We start from the raw sequence: 24,099 nt of genomic DNA on the forward strand, positions 1-24,099 counted from the left end.
TGCCGTCATAATTATTAAACAAATGATTTATCAAATCTGTGAGGAGTTAGTTAAAATAAGTAGCTGTCTAAGATATTAAATATTTACGGGGGAAAATAGAACAATAACGGCAAAGAAACGCAATCACGTTAGTCGGTGACGTGAATTGAGGCAAACTGGCAGCTGCTATTTTTATTCCTTGATTGAGAATTTTGCCATTGGGCTTATTTCCAACAATAAGTACTAATTTAAACGTTATGCATTGGATTAGGCACTTACGGAGGATTATTGAAGTGGCAATTAAGTTTAAATGCGTTTCGAAATAGGCCGTGAAATCGGAATTTATTTATTGGATGAATTTGCGCCCGAGTACGAAGGTGTAGAAAGGACACACTCTCTCTAGGTATACGTTCTTGAGAATTTTCGTTTCCAGCTGCATGTGTGAATTAGTTGCATTCATTTTTTAAATAAAAATGATTGTCTTACATAAGTATATAAATTTGTCAATCAAATTAAATGGACCATAATATGTATGGTGAGTTTTGTGTGTTATTCCAATCTATTTGTTAAAATGACATGATTTATATTTTGCTCTGAATTTTGCGCAAATGCGATGAAAGTCCTTCTTGCACCTTTCAAAATTGGATAATGAATCTTTGTTGATTTGCTCCCACCCCACACCCGACACCAGATGTTCATCCCATGGGGATTTATTAAACTTTCGAGGATTTGGAACCTAAAGGCGAATTCAAAAGGCCATTTTCAAAAAAACTCGAAAAAATACTTTGTGAAAATTATAATACCCACTAACAAATAGAAATATTAAAATGATTTATCGAAGTGTCCACCTAAATATACTGTGATCAAATAAGAAGGGCTCTCGGTTCTATACGTACGTATTGTAAAAAAATCCGGTTAATTGAACAAGCAGCGGTTTCTGGAAATAGTTTCAATAACGTATTGCGGATTTAAAAGGCAATTTTAACTAACCAAAACTATGAATTTATAATGAAATTATAACTGAAACTGTACCTGAAATAATATTCAACGGTTTGTTTTTTAAAACTCTATCTATACAAATCAGTAATTTGTTAGCTTGGAAAAATATGGAAGTCCAAACGACAATCATAACGCCGACAAGATAAGTGAGTCTAAGTTAACTAATTATTTAATCGCATAGGCCGTTACGCCCAGAGACAGGATTCCAAAAAAGCATGTCGTCGGGTGCTCCCTGCCTTCATTTAACTTGCGCTTTGTTAACTAATTTAGATGGCAGAGTAGTGTTCTTTGTTCCTGTAAAACTCTTTTCGAGATTTAAGGCTCCACTTTGTATTCGAGTCAGCGTCTGTCGGCGGGGTTGCTGAATTTTCGCGGTTACATTGAATTACAAATGAACCACTTAATGTTTAGGAAACTTTGAAACATCACATATCGGTTATCAATAGTATAACTCGCTTCCTTTTTTGTTTCAATCATTTCTTCAGCGAAATAAAACACGATAAGAAACTACGCCGTTCCAACTTTTTATCCCAATTTATAGTTTACGACTTTCGTCTGTGCAATATAAAGAATATAACTTTTCAGAGTTCTTAAAATAACGGGTAATAGCACCATTTCAAAGTAATGATTTGTTTCTCTCTCTCCTTTTCCAGTTCTGTTCAATGAAACTTATCGATTTTTAGATTTATACAGTTTAAATAGAGAACTTTAAGTATTAATAAATATTTAAATGTAGTACTGTACTAATGGTTTTGCAATTTTTGGTCAAAGCTCACTCATGTCACTTTCTGTAGAACTAGTGACGTATCCCGAACTGTCTTGAAGAAGGACTGTTTCAGAGCGTCGACAGGATTTTGTTGAAAGTTTAGGAAAGACAACGCGTTAAAAGTGAAAAGTGAATTTATCCACAATGTAACGATATAAACATTAGAAAATTAACATTGCTGTTGCTACTTGTTTCACATGATGCCTTGAATAAAACAAATATTTCTTATGAGCTATTCTTGTGGTCTTTGACTTTCACTTTTGGTTACTATCCGTACGTACGGTAATACCAGTAAAAAATTCTAGTGACATTTCTGAATGTTGCCCTCTTGCAAACTACAATAGAATTGCGTCGCCCGGGTAATGAAATTAGAACTAGACCATACACTTATACCCGAAACGAACTTTGCAGCAATTTTTTGAAAAGGTTACAAGTGAAAAACGAGCCTTAGGAGTATCGCAATTCCATTGAAATAGAAATGTATGTTTTGGCAATGTCTTACCAAATATTGGTTGCTTGCTATCTAAAATATCGATTCGTTCGTGACAACGCATGGCAGTCAATATGGGGTTCATGCAAATTATTACGGAAATATGTACCTAGTTCCCTATAAATAGAAATAGGCTCTTACCGGGCTGTTTATCCATACTTTAAGTGGCAGCAACAAAAAGTTGTTTTATCTTTACGAAAACATGAAATACACTTGAGTTCATCGAAATATCAATTGATTAATTAATAATTCCCTAAAGAAAAATTAATTAGGTTTAAGTGTCCTTTAGCAGTATATATTTCTTTGTTTTCACGAGATCACTTATCAGTCTGTTTTTAAATCTATATATGTTTTCGACGCCCCTCTCTGCCTCTCTCGCGAGGAAGAGAGAGAGAGTGAAACAGAGATATGGAGAGAGGGAAAGAGAGAGTGAAACAGAGATATGGTGGGAGGGAAAGAGGGAAGGAAAGAGGGAATGAAAGAGGGAGGAAAAAGAGAGAGAGAAAAAGAGGGAGAGAAATAGAGAGAGAAGAAAAGATTGAGAGGAAAAGAGTGAGAGGAAAAGAGGGAGGGACAGGGAGAGAGAGAGTAAAAGAAGGGGAGAAAGAGAGAGAGTGAGGGGGAAGAGTGTGAGAGAGAATAATATTTTTGGGCTGTTGCACTATTGGAATTTAACGTTGGCTGGGTTTCATCTAGCTTTTGCATTGTAAAAAATTATCTTGGAGTATATCGAAGCTACCTTTTTCTGCTGAATGGAGTTTCTTGCAAATAAGGCAAGGTTTAAAAATCTGGCCTTTTTGGTTTTTTGTTTTTTTTTCAATAAAAAGAAATAAAAGCAAAGAATGCTTAACAGCGCACAGTATAAGTCGTAAATGTAAATTGAATTGGCTTTGTTTCGTTCGAAGAAACGGCATTAGCAAAACAAAAAAGCTTCCTTTCATTGTGTATTTCGCGCCCCAATTTCGCTTGCATATTTTTGCCAAAAAAAAATCTTTTTAAAGTTCATTAGGATTGCGGAATAAGTCCAAGCAATGAATAATAATTTCAGAAACGGAAAGAATTCCAAATCCTCTAATATCATAATACTCTGAGTGGTTCGAAAAGCGACGAAAAACGCCACAAGAAAAACTGAATATTAATTGAGGCTTATAAAGGGAACGAAAACTTTCGAACCCCGTGCTCTAGGTAATTTTTGTAATGAGATTTTTTCCGGTGCCGGCTGCACAATGGATTATTATTATCGCCATGAATACAAATGAACCGTGTAATATAGCTTCGACATTTCTAAATGTTATGCTCGATATGAACGCGGTCAGTCTATTTTAATTTTTGCAGGCGCGCAGGAAACGCCCGCTCCCATCTTATTTGCTAAAAGCAGCTCGAATGGAATAGTATCATTAATGATATATTTACGACAATATCACCACAATAAGCACTTTTCGATAAAAAGAATTCCTTTAACTGGTTTACCTGTTACCGTAAGAAAGAAAATTGCAAAATACTTTTCTATAAAGGTGGATGTACAGGACGTTCAAGCGGAAATATAATCGATCTGTTATCGGTTACTAATAAAATTAGGAAAAGTACTGAACATTAGAATAATGCTATTATACATTGTAGCTATTTAAATTAATATTGGTACTATATTATTAATAATACTACTACTATACTGTACTACATTTTTTATATTTTCTAGTTCTTGGGTATATTTTTAGCCAGAATACACTCACTGAGTAACTTGTGACTTGACCATAATTATTTTCTTTAATTTTGCAAAAAAAAAAAAACATAGACAGCTATTCAGTTTCCTTGCTTTTGGGGTATTGAAAACATTGTTTAGCAAAGAATAATCAATGATTGCTAAGAAGAACACCTTAGTGCGCTTGGAGACCGTCGGACATGTGTGGAGGTAGCTACGGATGCACAGATATCCAAAAGATCGATTTATCGAGCAATTAGAGCGTATGACCTGCAGTCATACCGCCTTCAGTTGGCCATTGTTATTAATTAAAAACAACAGGCATTATGGTTTGAAGTGCCATATAACAGTTGGAAGCAGCAGTCACGTGTCTTTTTTTTACACAAACATGAATGCCCAATACTGCATTAGTAACGTACACCCTCGGCAACTGCAAGATCATATTTTTCAGTATGATATTGCCATTGATTCTGCCATCCTTAAGGTCACCAAATGGTACTTAGTAGGCAAGTCTTATAATGGATGTTTACGTCATCAGGTAAGAATATCCCGGGATCGGATATCATGTGCTCCGAAGCATGTCACGAATAGTTCTAAAATGTCAAACCTTACGTGGATCGCTACTCACTATTGAATTTTTAAGAATTGCTTAAAAAGTTCTTTATCCTATATATTTTTGATTTGAAAATTTTATATCATTTATATCGAAATGAACTAAGAATAAAAAGAGAGCTGGATTTCTTTTTGTCTCTGAATTGTCGCACGTTCCTGTGCATGCGGTAACGAAGAACATATTTACATTAGTTTTCTTGCGTCGCTAACTTATTTCATGCCGATGCGACGGCACGAGTTGGAGCTGAGTCAGCAATGGTTTTAAAGGTCACACTTCTACTCATATGATGTTTGAAATTGTGTTTTGATAGTGTTTCAGTTTGCTAATTAACTGAAGGCGGCGGTGTGGCGTCAAAGCAAAGACAACAACCTGAGAGTAATGTATAGTGCAACCGGGAACGCGAGCTAGCATTTTGAAAGATCGTGTCTCTTTCAATTTCATAGCATAAGAAGTTTGTTTTGCTTAATCCCATTAAATCAACTACTGAAAGCTCGGAAAATCTTCCACGGAAATACATATAAACGACTACAAATAACATTTATTTCTTTTTTATGTTACAATGGTTTTTTGATTGCTGTTTTAATTGTCTATTTTATCAATAGTGCTTTTCGGCTACATGCGATAGTAATGTCTGTTTTGTGCTAAAATTTGACCTTAAAATAATGCTAGTAACATCAAGAAATTAGTGAATATTAATTTTGAAAGCTACTACGAGACCGAGCAAGCTTTTGGAAAGCTCTTTGTTGTGTATAACAATTTCGTATAAAACATTGAAAAAAATGAATATGCCGTCCACCGAGAAAAACGAAAATGTTTCGCAGGACATTTTTTGATATTTTGTAATATTTCATAGCAACGAATAGATAAAGCTATGAATATATTTTTTTAGAAAGAGCATTTTTTTATTTTTGTTTTTGTGATGGAAGCGTCAAGTGAAAAAAAGTGTACTAATAATAAGTAATGAAGTACTTTGGAATCATCATTTAAGCGATTTAAAAATAATAAGAAAACTTTTAGTGAAAAATATGGAAGCGATATTGGACATTTAAAGAAAAATGATGAGAAATTAGTAAATGATGTTATTACGATTGCTTATTTCTTATTGAATGATTGGTCTAACACTATAGGGAATATCTGCTGATATCAACACAAGTGACAATTTGTTCTTTACATCTAAATATATGCAGTCATAAAATAAGATTTAAATTCGTTTCGGATTTCTGGCGTAGCTTCTCTTTATGTTGTGGTTACTTTAGTGGCCTGGTGGCCCAAAGTCGCACTAAACTGATTTGTGCAAGAGAAGAGTTTCCCTCCCAAAAGACTTTCAATTGTTCCGTTCGTGTAAGACCGGCTTTATGATCAAACTTCATCGACAACACTCATTGATGTTGCGAATTTCATTATTCTGTGAAGTAACAAAATTTTTATGCGACGATGGTATGTTTTCGTCCATTGCTTTTGCCCAGAATTTTTTGCGGCTTAGTGGCGGTTCGCGTATACCAATAGCGTTAATTAATTCGAAATAAGGCAAATTAGTGCGTCCGCCTATATAACATTACGGCATTTAAGCACGCTTGGTTTTCGTAACCATGCGTGCGGTTGGCTTTAGGTGGTTGGGCCCGATTACTTATGCCTCCGCAATTACTTGCTAGACCGACATTTGGCAATGCCCGCTCCGGCAACAAAATTTAATTAACAGTCTACGTAACCGAAGGCAAAGTACCCGTTGTGCAATTCTGCCGGTGGAAAATTAGAATAATATCGGATTTGAACACGACAATATAATTGGAAATTAGCCAGGAGAGGCGTCTAAACGCGCTACTGCGGGCCACCCTTTAACATTTTTATTTCGCGTTTATAAAATTGAGTAGATAAAATTGCATAATTACTTCTATATTTGCCAAAAATACCCGGTCTCGCCAACTTCACTCTGGGACACGTCATTAGGTTTACAGTCTCCTATTTCAGGACACTCTTATTTATTCTGTATGTTAAAACTATCTGGAGTTAAATTTTCTTTATTTGTTGGAAAATAAAATATTTTTGATATTTTTCTTCTTATAGCCCTGTCCACTGTCTGTAATTTCATAGACATTTTTTTCCTTCCGATCCCTCTCCAGTCTTCGAATTATATATCCCAGATATGACGTTTCTCTCTTCTTAATCAATTCAAACAGTCCACGTTATTTGTTGACACATCTTAGTACCTCTTTGTTTGTTAGCTTGGTCGTCCAAGGTATTTTTATTATTATGCGGTGCAGCCTTATATCGAAGGCTTCCAATTTATTGATTGTATTCCAATTGTGTTCAACCTTCTAAACGGTAAATAAGTACTGACCAAACGTAGCGTTTCATTGATTAATTTTAAAAACCTCCAGAATACCTGTCGCATGTTCGAAGCCAGATGCCCAGATGTCCTTTCAATGGGCTTTGCGTTAAATAAAAGGTTTAGGATATTTAGGATTCTAGATATAACAATAAACTTTGTTTCTTTGGTGTTGATAGCCAGACCCATTGAGTTGCTCTGTTCTCCTATCTTGTTGACTAGCTGTTGTAGGTCGTGTATGTTATTGATATTGATATCTTTAAGGATCAGAAAATAGATGTCCAAAGTCAACCCTAGTAAAACAAACGCAAATATAATTTAAAAAAAGCGTTCCGTTCTTGGTATAGTACAATACATTCAAATGTTAATTAAAGTCTATGGATTTGGTCATTGTATTAAGGTGTATTGAGGTCATTGTATTAAGGTGGTTAAAATATATTATGAAAAACCGATACTAATTAGACCGTCATTTTGGTTACATCATTTTCGAATTTCATCAATAAGTCATGCATGTATAACTGTAATGATGTTGTGTTTTAAAATTATTAAAATTTGTAAAATTTTGTAATTGAAAAATTGATCACTATTTACAAGTCTTCCGAATTCCTCCTGCGTTGGTTTTTAATAAATCGAATTTGCTGAAGTTTCGCCAATTATCTTGTTGGCTTCTGCAGAGCTTAACTGAGACTGTACCTGCTTATATACTCTTTGAGGAGGACGAAGCTAAAGGAGGAGCATTAACATTGTCTCATTGATGAATGGTAAAGATCTGAATCGCGGCTAGGAATGTTTAGTTGCTTATAGATTTCTATGAGTTCTCGGATTTTTCTCTGGCGGAAGAATTGATTACATGCAAGAATTTCAGTTTTATCGAATTAGATTTAATGTCCGGTTTCATGATTGTGTTCGGTAACTGCCGATTTGTCGTAGGCTTAAGGCTCGTTCATGTTTTTTTAGCTTAGCTGATATTTTTCGTCCTATTTCTCCGATGTATTCTTTGCCGCATATGCATGGAATGCTGTAAACTCTTGGTATCTCAAACGGAATTTTGTCTTTGTCTTTGACGGATCAAAGATGTTGAGGAATTTTTGGATGAGGTTTTGAAAGTAAGTTTAGGGTTGCTTTCGGACTAATTTTCTTTGGAAGGTTGTGGTGAACAGTATTTTGTGATGTAATGCTTAATATCTCTAATGTGGAAATCATTACAGAGAGGAAAAGATCCAAGGTGCTTTAATTCGGGGTTCAGCAACTCGGGTTGATAGTTGATAGTTTTACGGCTTTTATAAATAAGAGGGTTGATAACCGATGATTGTTGGGTGATGTGACAATGTATTAAAGTATCGGGTTTGTGTGCCTAGGTTCCCTGTAAACTGAATGACCCAATGTTAATTCTGATTTTCTATTGATAAGAATATCTAAGAAAGGGAGATCACTATTAGTTGCTAATTCAATAGTAAATCGTATGTTGGAGTGTATAGAGTTTAAGAAGCTAAGAAAATCTCGCAAATTTGTAGATAGTATTGCAGTAGCCGTGGAACTCTCTTTAAAGAATTAAAAGAGAAAAATTGATGTGAATTTAATATTTTAAACAAAATATTTACTAACCAGCAGCATTCCCAGATATTAGCATCATAAAAAAAACTGATAATGATGCTGTAGTTAGTCACTGAAAATAATTAATATTTCTCTGTAGTTATAACAATAATAATTATATTCAGGGAATAAAGAAGTTAATGTACATCGAGTTCGGTTATTATCGTTATTTGAAAGATGTTAGCAATTTTGCCGTAACATCGATAATGTAGGAAACTGTCTCTAAACAGACACAGTAAATTTAAATTTCTTCATTACGCGTACTATTATAAAAAAAACAATAATACTGAAGGTTTGTATTGATTTTTCAATATTTCCCAAGACTTGAGAGAAAAAAAGTTCTACATCCTCATCTATTTCAATCTATTTGCAGCATCTTTTAATACTATTTTAGACTATATTTTCGTATCTATTTTTAAAATTTTATGATAAATTAACTATCAAATTAGTTAAATGAAGTTTCTAATATTTTCCAAATCAAATAAAGCAAGTTCAAGTAAGTCTTTAAATTACTCTGAAAATGAATTTGTTGATCCAGATGAAGTAGAGACGATTCAAATTGCACTACAAAAGCACCCGAATTACACTAAAGTTCCCTTTTACAATGAGCGGCACTTACCTTAATGATTCTGTTTGAACAATTGCAAGTTAATATTTTAGTGGTTTGAAGTTGGGAGCGAGAAATTTCCTTCTTTAAGGCTCAACTTCGAGATTGTTCATTGAAAATTCATATTTCGTAAAGAATTATGGAAATTGGCGAAATTTAAAAGCGAAATAAAAAGCATTATCCGGGTATCATGGAAGTTTTGCTAAAACTTGCGGAAAAACTCTTTAATTAAGGTTTATAAATATGTTTTATTAAGCTATTAAATTGCAATAAAATTAAATCTTCCTCGCAAAGGAAACTAAGATGCTTAATCCCTTTGTAATACGATTATTAAGTTTACCGTCACATTTATAGCCCATTCAAGTTAAGCCTAATAATGAACATTTTACACGTATTAGAGACGCTGTTTCATTTAAAAATTGAGAAATTTATAATTTCACTAGTTATACTAGCGGCACTTCAGCAGTACCATCTTAGAGAAACAAAAAAATATGATATTTTAAATTGTAAATATCCTCATGACTTAGAAGAAACATAGACAAAATATAACGTTTCACTATTGTGAACGGTGCTTAAACTTACGCACCGATAATTTAATGGTTAAATTACTTGATATATGGCGGTATCTTTACCACCAACCGTTTTGGTTAAGAATTTTTGATTTAGGATAATTTCTGATTCGGATAAAAGCATAAATAGAACTGTACATAAAATACAACGAATGCATCAAATGAATGAAACTTACTTATTTTATAATTGTTTATGGTCTTAGAAAAATGACTATCATGAAATTTAAAAGGTATATTTTATTTATAGATGTGAACATATGTCAATGTCAACAGTTTTCATAATTTTAGAATGCCCCATAATAATATGCAGGGAAGTACTTGTAAAAAATTAAATTTCTAGTAATAAACTGTTAACATTTAAACTTAGTACTAATTGATGTTCGAACAGATGTCCATTATTATTTCAATACCATATCACTATAAAAAACTAGAAGAGTTTTCGGTTTTGTTAAAGACAAGTTCTCAGGGATTCGTCACTCACTGTGAGAATTGTTACTATTTTACTTAAAAAAATTGTTTGCCATGGCTTTATTACAATTTGCATAGGTTAGTTATTTTCTGTTTTGGCACACTGTTATAAATTAACTCTAAACCTACTAGGTGAATACAACAAAGAAACATCTTTTAGAATCAGTTTATTTTGAAAATCATAATTTTTCATACACGTGTAATATAATATGGAAAAGAGGAAAAACACCCTATTTACTAAATATAACTTATGTCACAATCAAAATACAATATTGTTAATGCTAATTCCGACCATTTAAATATTGCCTAAAAATTGTGAATATTTTTTTGTAAGTTTTAAAACAAAAAAGGGAAAGAGAAATCGTAAAAAAATGAATTGAGAATGTCCCCTCCATTTTTCAATAACATTCAGAATACCCCTCAATGGCAAAGAATTTTAATAGATTAAAATCGCAAAAACAGCCTGCAATTTTCTAATTGTATATTTCGAATCAATTAAGCATATTATGCAACAAATCTCATAATACCTTGACGACCTCGGAAACCATTGCAGTCATAAATGTGTTAGATGTTAATTTGTAATCGTATTTGTTATCTTAAATGCTGCTGTATTGTGTTATTAGAATTGTATCGCACCATTTTTTGAATGCGATTGAGTCTACGAAATCGGCCTCGATGCTACAGGCTAAAATATCATCTGAATTACTAATAAACTGAACCAAATTTTCATCGTTTCGTAGCATATACAAAGCCATAATGAACACATACTCGAATATGTCTATGACAGTTAAAACCTTTTATTTCATCGATGTTTCACAAACCGTTACAAACGCTCTCGCATATATAGGGAAGTAATAAATCGCTGATATGGTATTTGACTTGCGGGTAATTTGACCGTTTGTTTGTTTTCTGCCCGTTAGCGTTTTAATACGCGTGTTGATCAATGTTTTTTTATTATTTCAGTTTTTCGCCAGGGCGATACCGGCAAATGTTGGTACGCCGTGTTGTCAGGGACGCTCGAAGTGAGAGTCGCCCAACCAGAAACGGATTCAAAGGTTTGTTCGCGTTGTATTTCATTTAATTATTGCGTACGCGAAAAAAAAAAACGATTGCTCGAACCTTGTTTACATTAAACGCAAAAAATATTTTAATTAATTATAAAAGTTTTTTTGGTTGAAGTTTACGTTCATTAAATTGATGGTCCCTAAGAATTATTATTTTTATCACAAATTGCCTTTTGTCGAGAAAAAAAAAAAAACTAAAAATTCTACATTTGAGTAGTTTTGGTTACGATATTATTGAACATAACACCTGGTGATGGATTATTGTGAAGAATAGATCAATAATCGGCAACATCTAACACGCCAACGTAGCGTAGGTTAGAAATAGTAGAAGTAGTAGAATGTAGTAAAAGTAATACTTAAAGTAAGCTTGTTTTAAAAAGGTGGTTATTCTCTACATAAAAGATCATCAATTTTTGATAGGTCCAACATGGTTATGGTAATTTAGGCGGTAATAACGGCGAACATAAAACTCTTTGGTTTTAACTGAACTCAAGTTAGGAAAATATACGATTGTTAATTGTCTTTTTTAAGTTATATTTCAGGTCCGACTAACATTTTTATAAACATTCGGAACCCACAGCTGTAATTTATATATAAGAAATAAAATAAAATAAAATCTTAAGATATATGTGTAATTAAATAAAAATAAAATCTATTTTAGTACCAATCATGTTTAATTATTTCAATTAAAAATACGATATAATGCTTTTAATCTACGTATCTACAAAAAAACCGCAACAGAAACTAGGTAACAATTACCTAAACTAACAAAACAATTAGGTTCTATTGTACAGTTGTTGATCAGAATATTAAGAATCACAACTTTTTCTATGCTGTGCTATGCTCGGATCAGATGGCAAACATATCGTTTTCAAGTAATGTCATGGTAATTAGAAAAATAATTTTTAACAATATAATTATTTATTAAATAATCTATTATTAATCTATATTAGTAAATGTGCGTCGTTTGAAAGTGATTCAACTAATTAGTTTTAAAATAAAAAATTAAAATAAGCACATTCGTGTGTTAGATTTTCTTAGCAGACTTAATCAAAAATAACAACTAAACCAATCTACGAAAGTATATGTATCTGTGAAACTTGATTTTTTTAAAAATAAAGATATAGTTTAAAATTAGGCAAATTTTGAAAACATTAAAAGAAATGTATTTCAAAAAATTGTTTCTATTTTAGTTTTCTACAAATGTACCGGTTTTCAAAAAATCGGATAAATTTTTTTTTTTTTACGATTTTCCAAGTTTGCTCTTGTACATTAAATTCTTTAGTAAAGGTTTTCCCTTTAAAATTATATATCTAAACCACTGAATCTTGAAATGCACCTATAGAAGTCGCCAACGGTTTAACATTTTAAAATGAAATAAACTTTAATCGATGTTAATAAAATTTTAAAAAAAATAATAATTAGGTTGCCTCATCGAAGTGTAATAAAATCTATCAAACTTTATGTGCATCAACTTTGACGATTTCTATTGGTGCATTTGAAAATTTTCTTTGAAATCGAATGTGTAAGATTAAGTTCTAGAAACACGCTCCACCAATTCTGGTTCATTGTTCAAACGTGAAAACAAAATGTTTTTTATATTTTTTGTAAAAAATGTCAACTTTTTCAGCAATGGGGATCTCATTTAAAAACTTTTATAAATTAGTTAACTTGTTTCTACTCCCGACTGTGAAATACCTAATTACACACCGATCTAGCGTCCGGGAAACGTGACTTTACCACGTCAGTTTCGTTTCCCACTTCGGACATTTCCGGGATTTTCCCGCAGGGTTTTGGAAGCAATCGGATGTTTTCGGAGATATTTCTGACTGACGGTCATGTCAGTGAATGTGTTGTTTTGCGAAAATGTACCCAAAAGCTCACGGTCGTAGCAAAAAGCATAATATGCAACACGTTCGATAAACTTTTCAAATCACCCGTTTATTAAACACTCGCTCCGCTCGTGTCAAAAAAACTCGTGAGTCAAATGCCGTTTACCGCACTTGTTGCATAATATACCATTAATTTAACCCATCCTCAGGATCAAAGTAGGTTAAAGCTCATTCAGAAAAAATGTTCCCATATGAAGCGAACCCTCTAAGATTTTTGTACCAATATAAAGGAAATATTGAGGTTAAAAAATATCGGGCTTAATATTGTTTGTTCCGTTATTTGTTTTTTTAGAGAGAACTTTGCTACTAATTTTGTCTCAATTTTACTCTCAACAACTCGATTGTCAAGGTGGAAACTGTTTCAGGCGAAAGCAAACTAATAATCACAAACGAAACTTTGAAGCATTTCCCGCACACAAACAGATTATTCGCAGCAGAAGTTTTATTTTTTGCTTGAGTCAAAAACTAATAATAGTCTAAAAGCGACCAAAGCTTCCTGCCGAGTTTAATTTTGTATTGTCAGCTCTAGTTTCGTCGAATTTTATTACAAAACGGCATTAGTGGCTCATGATGTACCCTTTAATATTCCATTCCGGAACATAAAGTTTCCCGAGAGTATTCGCACAATGAAATTGTGTTTTGCTCGCGCATTTGTATATTATATTTCCTATCTAAATTGTTAAAATCATGACTAAATTATCGTAATATGACATATTACATTTACATTACATTTACATTACATTTACATTACATTTACATTACATTTACATTACATTTACATTACATTTACATTACATTTACATTACATTTACATTACATTTACATTACATTTACATTACATTTACATTACATTTACATTACATTTACATTACATTTACATTTATGTTTTCTTCCCAGTTATATTTACGTGAAACGATTCCTTTGACGGTAAGCTTTGTGGTTTGGGTTTTCTTCACGAATTGAGTCGTTACGAGAAATTCTGCAAGTCTCGTCTTACGAATCCGCATTAGCAAAGCATTTTTCACCGGTTTTGTTCATTTTGTACCCAATTTTATTCCCACTTCGTTATTTTATTTTATTCCTCCGGCTCAGGTAACAAAGGAATCTAGCGAAGCATTCCTAATCCCCGCACAAACTCCGAGCAAGGTAATCTGGCGTAAAAAGAGATTTCAAATTTTGCGATACGCCGTGGGGGTAGATTTATTGACTTTTTTTAAAAGACGGTTACTTTACTCTACTTGGAATCAAACACGTTCCACCCCACCACCACGCGTTTTTTTTCATCACCGCTGTTTCTTCCTTAAGGTGCGTCCAAACTTTATATACCAAAAGCAAGCGAAACAAATTTATTGGCGCAAATAAGTGACAAAAGGTGCCGGTAAAAGAAAATATAAAATTTGAAGAAAGGATCGGGACGGGCTTTTAGTGCCGTTTTTATAAAAGAGTTAACTGTGTCTTATTGGATAATTTTGAGTACCTAGGAATCAGATGATGATTATACGGTGTGCCATAGAATACAGTACTTATTAATGCGGGAGTCCACACAGAGCGCTATATTCGCTATATTTTCAGTACATTCCAAAAATAGGCATCATTTTTTTTCAAAGAAACTTCCACAGGCTACTGCAATACTTTGTACAAAACTTCTGGATTCCTCCTGCGTCGGTTTTTGCTGAGTCGAAGTTGCTGACGTTTCACCAGTCATCCTGTTGGCTTCTTCAGAGCTTGACTGAAACTGGCTCGCATTTTACTCTGTATTGTTTGAGGGGGGCGGAGCTAAATGAGGGGCATAAACACCATCTCGGACAGGTAGAGACCTGAGTCGCGGTTAAGATTATTTATTAGGTTGTTTGCTGTCAAATTTTTGAACAAACGTCAGCAACAACTATGGGTTCTCCACTATCACCAGTCATCGCGAAAATATTTATGGAAGACTTTGAGAAGAAAGCTCTCGAAACCTTTCATCTAAAACCAAAATTACGGAAACGCTACGTCGATAATACTTCTATTTGGCCTCATGGTCAAGAAACCCTAGTAGATTTTTTAGACATTTAAACCCTATACACCCTAACATACGTTTTACCATTGAGTTGGAAATTAATAATAACCTTCCATTCTTAGATTTTCTTATCAATAGAAAATCAGGCCTGACATTGAATCATTGTGTTTATAGAAAAGGACACACAGGACCGATACCTTAATGCATCACCATCTGGTCGAAAAATCATCGGTTATCAACTCTCTTGTTTCTAGGCAAAGGCACTGAACCCAGAATTAAAACACCCTACCTCTGCTTTTTTGTCTAATAATTTGCACATTAAAAATATTAAGCGTTCTATCAAAAAATACACTTCACCACAGCGTTCCAATAGCAATGAGGCCGAAAGCAATCCTACACTTGCCACTGTGGTCACAGATTTACCACTTGTCCAAAAATCTCTCAACATCTTCGGTCCATCACAGACAAAATTCCATTTGAGATGTCAGGAGTTTACAATATTCCATACATATGCGGTTGTTGCCGAACACAATTACGAAACCGGACATTAAATTTTATTTGATAAAACTAAAATTCTTGCATGTAACCAACGAAAAATCCGAGATTCTATAGAAACCTATAAACAACCTAACAATCTTTACCGCCACTCAGGTCTCTTCTTCCTGTCAGCAATATAGGAATCAGTTCTCCGAGACGGTGTTTAGTTTCAGTCAAGCTCTGGGCAAGCCAACAGGACGATTGGCGAAACGTGAGCAAGTTCGATTCAGCAAAGACCGACGCTGGAGGAATCCAGATGCATTGTAAAAAGTGATAGGCGTCAGTATTTTAAACTTATCCAGACGTAAGATACGTCGCCATATGTTTGACTCTATTTTGAAAACTCGCTCACGTTTTTCCATGATCTATTCCTTCATCGTGGTGATCTGACGGATCAGCTTCCTTTTACGTGTATTTTTACACAATTGTACAAATAAAAATAATCTTCTTCACCATTTGCAATATCATATTTTTCATCCTGCTTGTTAACGTCCTCGAATGCAACTGAAGCTACGTGATCTTTCGATGTGGCCTCGGATATTTGCCAATATCGCATACTTTGTCAACATATCGTCTATAGCATATTCAGTATAACGCGCTATGTGACCTTAGCATAAGAATGACAAAATGCGGCTCTCCTTGTATCCTAGAGAAAAACAATTCTCTACTGCAAATTTATACTACCCATTTGCACACCTTGAATTACGGGGTAATTATGCAAGGTCATATTTCAAAGGTTTTTTCATGGATTACTCTATATGTTATTATTTATCTTGTTTGATAATAATGTGGACTTTTCCAAAATATAGTGTATGAAAACCTCAAAGCATTCTTAATATTTTTATTCGATTGAAAATATTAAAGCATATTAAAAAGACTTCAATATTCGTTTGGTTGAACAATTTTTGTGGTTTTGACGTCCTCCCAAGGCCGCTTACATTTCACGAAAAAGTAGCACACTTTTGCGACAAACTCATCTTTCCACCTTTAACTGGTTATAAATAACAATAATATATAATAATAAAATATTGAGAAACAAAAAGATACATTGTCTGTTCTTCGCGGTTATTGTGTCAATTTATAATTTGTAATTATCAGTCACCGGGCGGTATAAAGAGGTTCACAAGAGCTTCCTTGTTGTTGGTCTGTACAAATAAATTATTCTCGTCGACTGTATTACTCGGCAAACAATAAACGCTTTTGAGCAATTCCGATTTACAGACAATCCTCGGAATACATTTGATGCGTTTATTCTGTTGGGAAACATATAAATCCAATATGGATTGTATCAGGTTATCCTAGTTTATCGAGACAACAATAAATGTTAAAAATAGTTATCCATTTTTATTTATAATTCCTGACATTAAAGAATTGATATAAACAAAAATAATAATCATAGTTTGAAAAACATAATTACTGTTTAATTTAACAATAAATTTAACTTAAGTAGAGACACACAAATTTACCTAATGCCATTAAATAGTTTTTACTTGTCAACTCTTAAAAATTAATAATGCTAATAATAATATTATGCATTATGTACCTCTACCATTGGTATAAAAAAAGTGTAACTCGACAGGAGAATTGTACATACGAAGTCTCAACAAAATATTCCGGATTTATAAATAAAAATGTTATTTTTAATTAACTACTCTATTATAGAAATGAATGAAATTCCCATTTTCCCACAAAAAAGAATTTGTTGATCTATCTTTATAGTTCCAGAGACATAAATAAAAGTCGAAATTTGTTTTAAAATTCCATCAATGCTATATCTCGAAAATTCAACTTGTTGGCTTCTGTTTATATGAACTTTTGTTATAGAGGTACTAGAGCCCCACAAAAACAAATTGATAGACCTCTTATATTTTATTGGGAGCATCTGCAAACGTACAGACGTCAAGATTTCGTTTACCACGCCTATAAATAGAATAGGGATTGGAGAAAGCGATACATATAACCCTTGAAAACTTTTGCCTTTTTGAATTTTAGTATCCTAAATGTTATACTCGATTACAGCAAAATTCTAGTTTATCAATTTCCGTATTTTCAAAAAATTCTATGTTGAAATTATTTGCGATCTAAGAATTTCTATATACTGAAGCCGTAATATTTCGAAATTATTAGAATCGGTTAAGGGATATGTGAGTTTTACTATCCTTTCCGACAAGTCAATTTTATATTTAGAACTACTCAGTAGGTAAGTTCAAAATTATTATATAAAATTCATAGGAACGGCATGTCAAATGTACTTTGCTACAAAAAATATTTTCAGCTTTAGTCAATGTCAATTATAAACTTATAGGCAAAAAAGTATGGACTATGGAGACAAAGGACCTACCTTCTAGCAAATACAATTTTTGCTCGCCCGTACGCGAACTGACGACGTTGTTGACTCGTATATTTTGGAGATGAACCCCCTTTAAAGATTAGTTCGGGAATTATAGATGCTTCTCCGGAGCTGATGGGAAATGAATGTCGGAATTCCCACCAAGTAAAGCCGTAAGCTCCAGGTTTAATTTAATCCTCCTTGAACCCTCTAAAATAATATACTCTGCCGGGGTAATTCCCATGACATTTTGACTTTGTAATGCCTAATATAAGCTTGAACAATAGAAATCGCGTATTTGCAAATTTATACATGAGAGGCGCTGGCAAATGTCTAAAATTTTAAAATCATTCTTGAATTCAGATCGATTATATCAATCAAAGTGGAGGATGGAGTGTTCGCTGTCAAAGCAATGAAGGAACCAGGAAAACGATAACTGTGGGAATCTTCCTTAAATCGTTTTGTAAATAAATCAGAGAGAACAACCGGAAACATTTTTATAGAAATTGTAAGCGGTTAAATGGAATTGAGATGACAGCTAAGTTTCGGAAGTTTCCTATTTGGAAAATCAGAGGTTTAAGTTGTCTTCCATTAAATTTAATTTGTCCCTAATTGATTTATAGACCTTGGGGTTGCAATCTCTTTTGATAAGATTCGTGGGTGGACAAATAATGTCCGAAATGAAGCTATTGTCGTGAAAATGTTTAAGGATCACTCCAGCTCAAATTACATTCTGAGTTGTCCGGCTTAACGTTACGTTAACAAAAATGAATAAAACATTATACGAAAAAATATATAAGCATTTGAAGGAAAGATGGGTGATACTAAAAAGCTCGTTTTTCTTTTTAGATGATGAAATGATATTATGTCTTTTTAATATAAACAGTATTCGAAAATGGAATCTTAGAATAAACGGCTGTAAAATAAATACACCCAATATTAAAAGCATTTTTTTTGGTTTACGATCTTTGTCTTCTCTTCCTATCCTCTTTTATAACTATTTTCAAACTCTGTGATTTTTGCATCTGCTGCAGCTTTAAAATTCTCAATGTCAACACCAATTTAATACAATAATAGGTCAATTGATAATTGTCCCACTACGTAACCCCTTTCTTATAATGAACATTTAAATTGCAATATGTAAAATATTTAAATCATCAGAAAAAACCGTTGGTTAGAAACTAATAACAGCGCATAAAGGCTTCGAAAAAAATGTTTTTCTTGTACGACGGAAACTTTAAAAACTTCTGAATCTTTAATATCGGTTAATAAAGGGTTAAAAAACCCGTTTACCCCTCGTTCGAGCATAATGAGATTAAACTTTCAGTTTGCCACAAAAAAAATTAAGAAAATCGCAAAGAAGCGGGAATGGTTTTTCTCAGAGTACTCAAGAAACAGCTAATAAAAGGGAAGTTAGGCGAATTCGTTATTAGATCCTGCTTTTTTAAAGAATGTAAGGCTTTTCAAAAATAGGTAGACGGAGTGCTTCTAAATACTAAATCTTAAAATTGTATGTCAGCTAGCAACGCATTTTATTTTTCGAGATCACGACAAATAGGCTAGGCTTCATTAATAACCGTATAATTACATGGTTATATACAAGTACAAGTACAAGTTACATAATAGGTCTTCTCAGATCTACATTTCAAAAATTTCAGAATTATAGTTTAGCATATTTTACGCCCAAATAAAACAACCGAATCACGTACCATTTACTGGGACTTACGCATTTATTGCTAACCGGCTAATTTTTATACACCCACCCACCCGTATATTCGTTTATCGATTCACCTATCGGAATAGGCTATCGAAGATGGAGGGAAAAAATTTTTTTTAGTTCAACTTATTCCAACTATTTTTATAGATAATTATCATTAACACAATTTTTTTGTTTTCAAAAATTTTAATTAAAATTTATTTATGCGTGTACCAATATCGATATACCGAAAATGATGTGTATATGTATAAATGAATAAAGTATTCGCTGGGCGGATGATTAACAAATTTATAATAATCGGACTAGTGATAAATATCAATTTTTTTTACAGGACATTATTTTATTTGGGCGTAAAATATGCTAAATTATAATTTTTTCTTTTGTGTCTTATACTTAGTAATAAAAAAATGTAGATCTGAGAAGACCCATTATGTAACTTGTAGGACAATATAACCACTTAATTGTACGATTATTAATTAAATTTGGATATCAAAATTAGCTGGTTAGTGATAAATTCGTATGCTCCAGTAAATGGTACATGATTCGGTTGGGGAACAACAATGATCACATCATTTTTTTTTGTAGGACACCTACAGTTAGTAATATAAAAAGTGCCACTATGGAATCAACAATTTTCACATGCAGGACTGAGGAGACCTATAATGTAACTTGTAGGACAATATAACTACTTAATTGTACGATTATTAGTTAAGTTAAGCTATTAATTAAGTTTAGGTATAAAATTTAGCTGGTTAGTGATAAATTCGTATGCCCCAGTAAATGGGACACGAATGGGTTGGGGGACAACAATGAACATATCGTCTTTTTTTGTAGGACAATTGTCGTTTAATATTAATTATTTATTTATATTTATGATTTATTATTATTAATTCGTGATTATCACCAAATCAACGTATTTTGCACCTGCCCAATCTCTTAGCTATTACGAACGAACATTTTCGTAGAGGAAAAAGTTGGGCGTCTCGTAGGAACGAAGCTAGACAGAAAAATTCAGCTTGTTATAATTAATTTGAAAAAACAGGCCCCGGTCTATACACTAAAAAGTTAAAAACGGGATTAAGAAATTCTGTGTATGCAGCTCGGCTGTTACGTAACCACTCAAACAAACCAAAAGAGGATCAAAATGTCGTTCAGTTGGTTTAGGTTGTTACCATTACCACTAACTTTTGTTATATAACTGACCTTCTCGAAAATAGTGTTAAGTTCCATTTATAATTCATCTTGCTACTTTGTTTACAGGCACAATCAAAGAAAACCAATTTTTGGATAAATCTTTTTCTTAATATTTGGATAATATCAAAGTTTCCATTTTCTATCGTTACGTCATTTGAATTGATTTGTTCGTTTTCCGTGCAATTACAATTACATAAACCATTATTAAAGAAAGAATCTTTATATAACGCTTACTTATCTGACATCTTAATCCATGCTGAGCAAAAAAGAACTTTTTAATACGATTTAGAAACAATTTCTGACATTACGAAGTTCTGTAATCTATAATTAGATTTGGGACACGGGCACGTGACTTTCGATGTCCCTATATACGGGTAAGAGGGTGCAGGAATAAACTTTTGTAGCAAACTCTGCTTGACTGCCGAAGAGGATATATGCGGCCGATGATTGACTATATGGTTGTCACACCGTTTATTTGGAAGAAAATCTTCATTAAACATTGTGGTCATTATCTCTAGTCTACATCTAGACCTGCGAAAGTAAAAATTTAAAGAGTGTGTATTTTAGTAAGTATATTTAAATACTCTGACAGCTCGGAATGGCAATTCAACTCTAAAAAGAAGTTTTTCGTGTATGTGTAAGATTACTGATACAGATATGAAATGGGTCTGTTTTGTTGGATTAAAATTAATATATATTTTGTCCCTTTTGTTTTAACGTGGGGTAGCCTCTTGCGTATTAATAGAAGTAATAATGAAAGCGGTATATCGTTTCACAGGTACTTTTAGCGATGTGTCTCTTTACACAATTGATTAATAAGCTATTATTTATTTACTGAGTTTACAGCTTCGACTGTTATTTGCAACAAGCATTTTAAACTTACAGACTATGACAATAAATTTGATAGATTAGATATTAGAAAAAAGTATTTTCCCTCTATTTTTGATTTTTTAAAATGTATTCAGAAAAAAAAACGGCAAACTGCATATGCGTTTATAATATGATCGGTGTCACCCGGAAATATTAGGGTTTATGGGGCCGCTTCGATATTGTGTCTTCAATCTGGAACATCGGAAAGAAGGTTCTTGTTGTGCCAATTGATGCGAGCAGTTTTTTTTCTGAAACCATCATCATGAACAAACCGTCTTGTTATTGCCATTTCAAACTGACGAAATAAATTCAATTTTTAGCAATTTTGCAATTTCAATTACAAAAACTTTAATATCAATCTGATTTGAGGGCGCCGTAATATCGGACTCGATGAATGTTCAGCGATTTCTATATGGCGCCCGGAGTTTTATAACTTTTAACGTGGAATACGACGGATTTCTATATTCTACGAACCGGAAGCGTACACAATATCGATACGTACGAAATTCGTTTACATGGGAAAATAAGCTTCTCCGTCGGTCTATTTGAGATTGACGTTTTTCGAATTGGATGTGAATAAAGGAGGAATAATCTGGGACACCAGAAAATATTAAGCATTTTCACGTGACTGGCGTGTATAATAATACATATAATAGTCATATTATTACAAATAGTTTATGAAGCGAAAATAGCTGTAAAACACTTCAATATTTTATCATTATTTTTTTCAATATGTAACAAAAAATACTGTGGTTGACAGTTGTAATTTTTTAAGCTGACCATCATAATGAGTGTCTTAAAAAATGGTCATAACTTTAATTTCGACACTTTTTTTACGCGACAGCCTGTAACTTTTAGCACTATCAAGCAGTAAATTTAGTCCTCCATCGAATTATAATTACATACTGTATTCCAAATTATCATATTTCTTAAGTTTCTACAAACTACACTTCGCATCAAAATTTGGGACTCGATTGGAATATACTCTTTTTAATTGTGAATTAAATCATCGTTTTTTTAAATATAGGTATTAATCTTGTACAAAATGTTTAAAGAAAAATCAGTTTTTATCTGACTTTAATGAAATACGAAATTTATTGTCAAACATAACACTTCCATTTTGTTACAAAAAATTAGACAAATAACTCTCTACTCCTAATTACTTATTTACATCGACGACTCATAATTTGAACTAGACGTTTAATTTGTGTGAAGGTCATTTAGAGTTATCAATAATTACCTCATTTAAATAATTTTTGCCACTCCTTTCTGTAAAATACGCAATTATATATCGATCTAGCGTGCGGAAAGTGTCATTTTACCACGTCAGTTTGTATATACCGCAGCATTATCAGTATGGTTACAGGACCAGGTAACAAAAAAGAAATCCACATAATGTGCGGAAATGAAAGATAAAAAACTCCAAGAATTCAAATTTCAACATAAGTAACAGCCTATCAAACTTTTAATGAGCGCTTGCCTGCAGGCCCAAACAAACATGAAAGAAAGTTTTTCGTTAGGTATAAGTGTCGAAGGCAAAAAAATAAAGAAGTTTGCCAACGTGTTGCGTACCATACTTTTTAGTTTTAGTTGAAAAGTTTCTTAAAGTCTAATATTTTGTAAAATTTAATCTTTTTGGAAGACTTAAAACTAGCTTTCTTGTAACTTCTTTCCTACTCTTCTCTTATCCTATTTTTGAGGTCTTGTTTACTCGTAACTTGTTTTATTTTCACTTGTCGCTTTAATTCTTCCCACAGGTGCCCTATGGGGTTAACATCCAGAGATTGTGGTGGTGTATGAAGTTCTTGGCTGACATTATGGATAGTATGGATAGTACAAGCGCAGCAGTGTGTTTAGGATCGTTATCCTGTTGGAATAAATAACGCCCCTCAATGTTAAGTTTTTCAACACTTTCGTTTAAATTATTCTTTAGGATGTTAGGTTTATGATTCCGTCAATAAAAGCTAAATTTCCTGTCCCATTAGCTGATATGCACCCCCACAATAAAACACTACCTCCACCATGCTTCACCATAGGACAGACATTTTCGATTTTCGGAGCTGTATTTTTTTCCCTCCAAACTTTATCCCGACCATCTGACCCAAAAAGATTAATGTTTCTTTCGTCACTAAAGATAACGTTTTTCCAAAACTCCCTGGTTTTGTTAATGTGTTTTCGGGCAAATCCCAAACGTTTTTTTCGATTTTTCCGAAATTAATGGCAACGCTGTTATAACTGCTCCATGCAAGCAGTTTCTAATTGTTTGAGAGCTAACATTTTTTGAGAACTCTTCCCGGATTTCCTCTGCAAGTTTTGGAATGCTTGTTTTAGAATTAATTCCATTTTTTTTTCAAAACAGAAGACTCTTCTTTTCGAAGCGCAATTGGA

General features: G+C 33.0%; 1 protein-coding gene across 1 annotated transcript in view; it reads left to right on the forward strand.

Annotated features, from left to right (window-relative positions):
* LOC132703709 (rap guanine nucleotide exchange factor 4) overlaps positions 1-24,099 on the forward strand; it is a 178,821-nt gene that overhangs the window by 75,066 nt on the left and 79,656 nt on the right. Inside the window, exon 4 of the mRNA XM_060673134.1 lies at positions 11,073-11,164. Coding sequence (XP_060529117.1) covers positions 11,073-11,164 — 92 coding nt within the window. The remainder of the gene's footprint in view (positions 1-11,072; positions 11,165-24,099) is intronic.

The sequence above is a fragment of the Cylas formicarius genome, unplaced genomic scaffold, assembly GCF_029955315.1.
Source record: "Cylas formicarius isolate icCylForm1 unplaced genomic scaffold, icCylForm1.1 PGA_scaffold_6__28_contigs__length_40554024, whole genome shotgun sequence".
Lineage (NCBI taxonomy): Eukaryota > Metazoa > Arthropoda > Insecta > Coleoptera > Brentidae > Cylas > Cylas formicarius.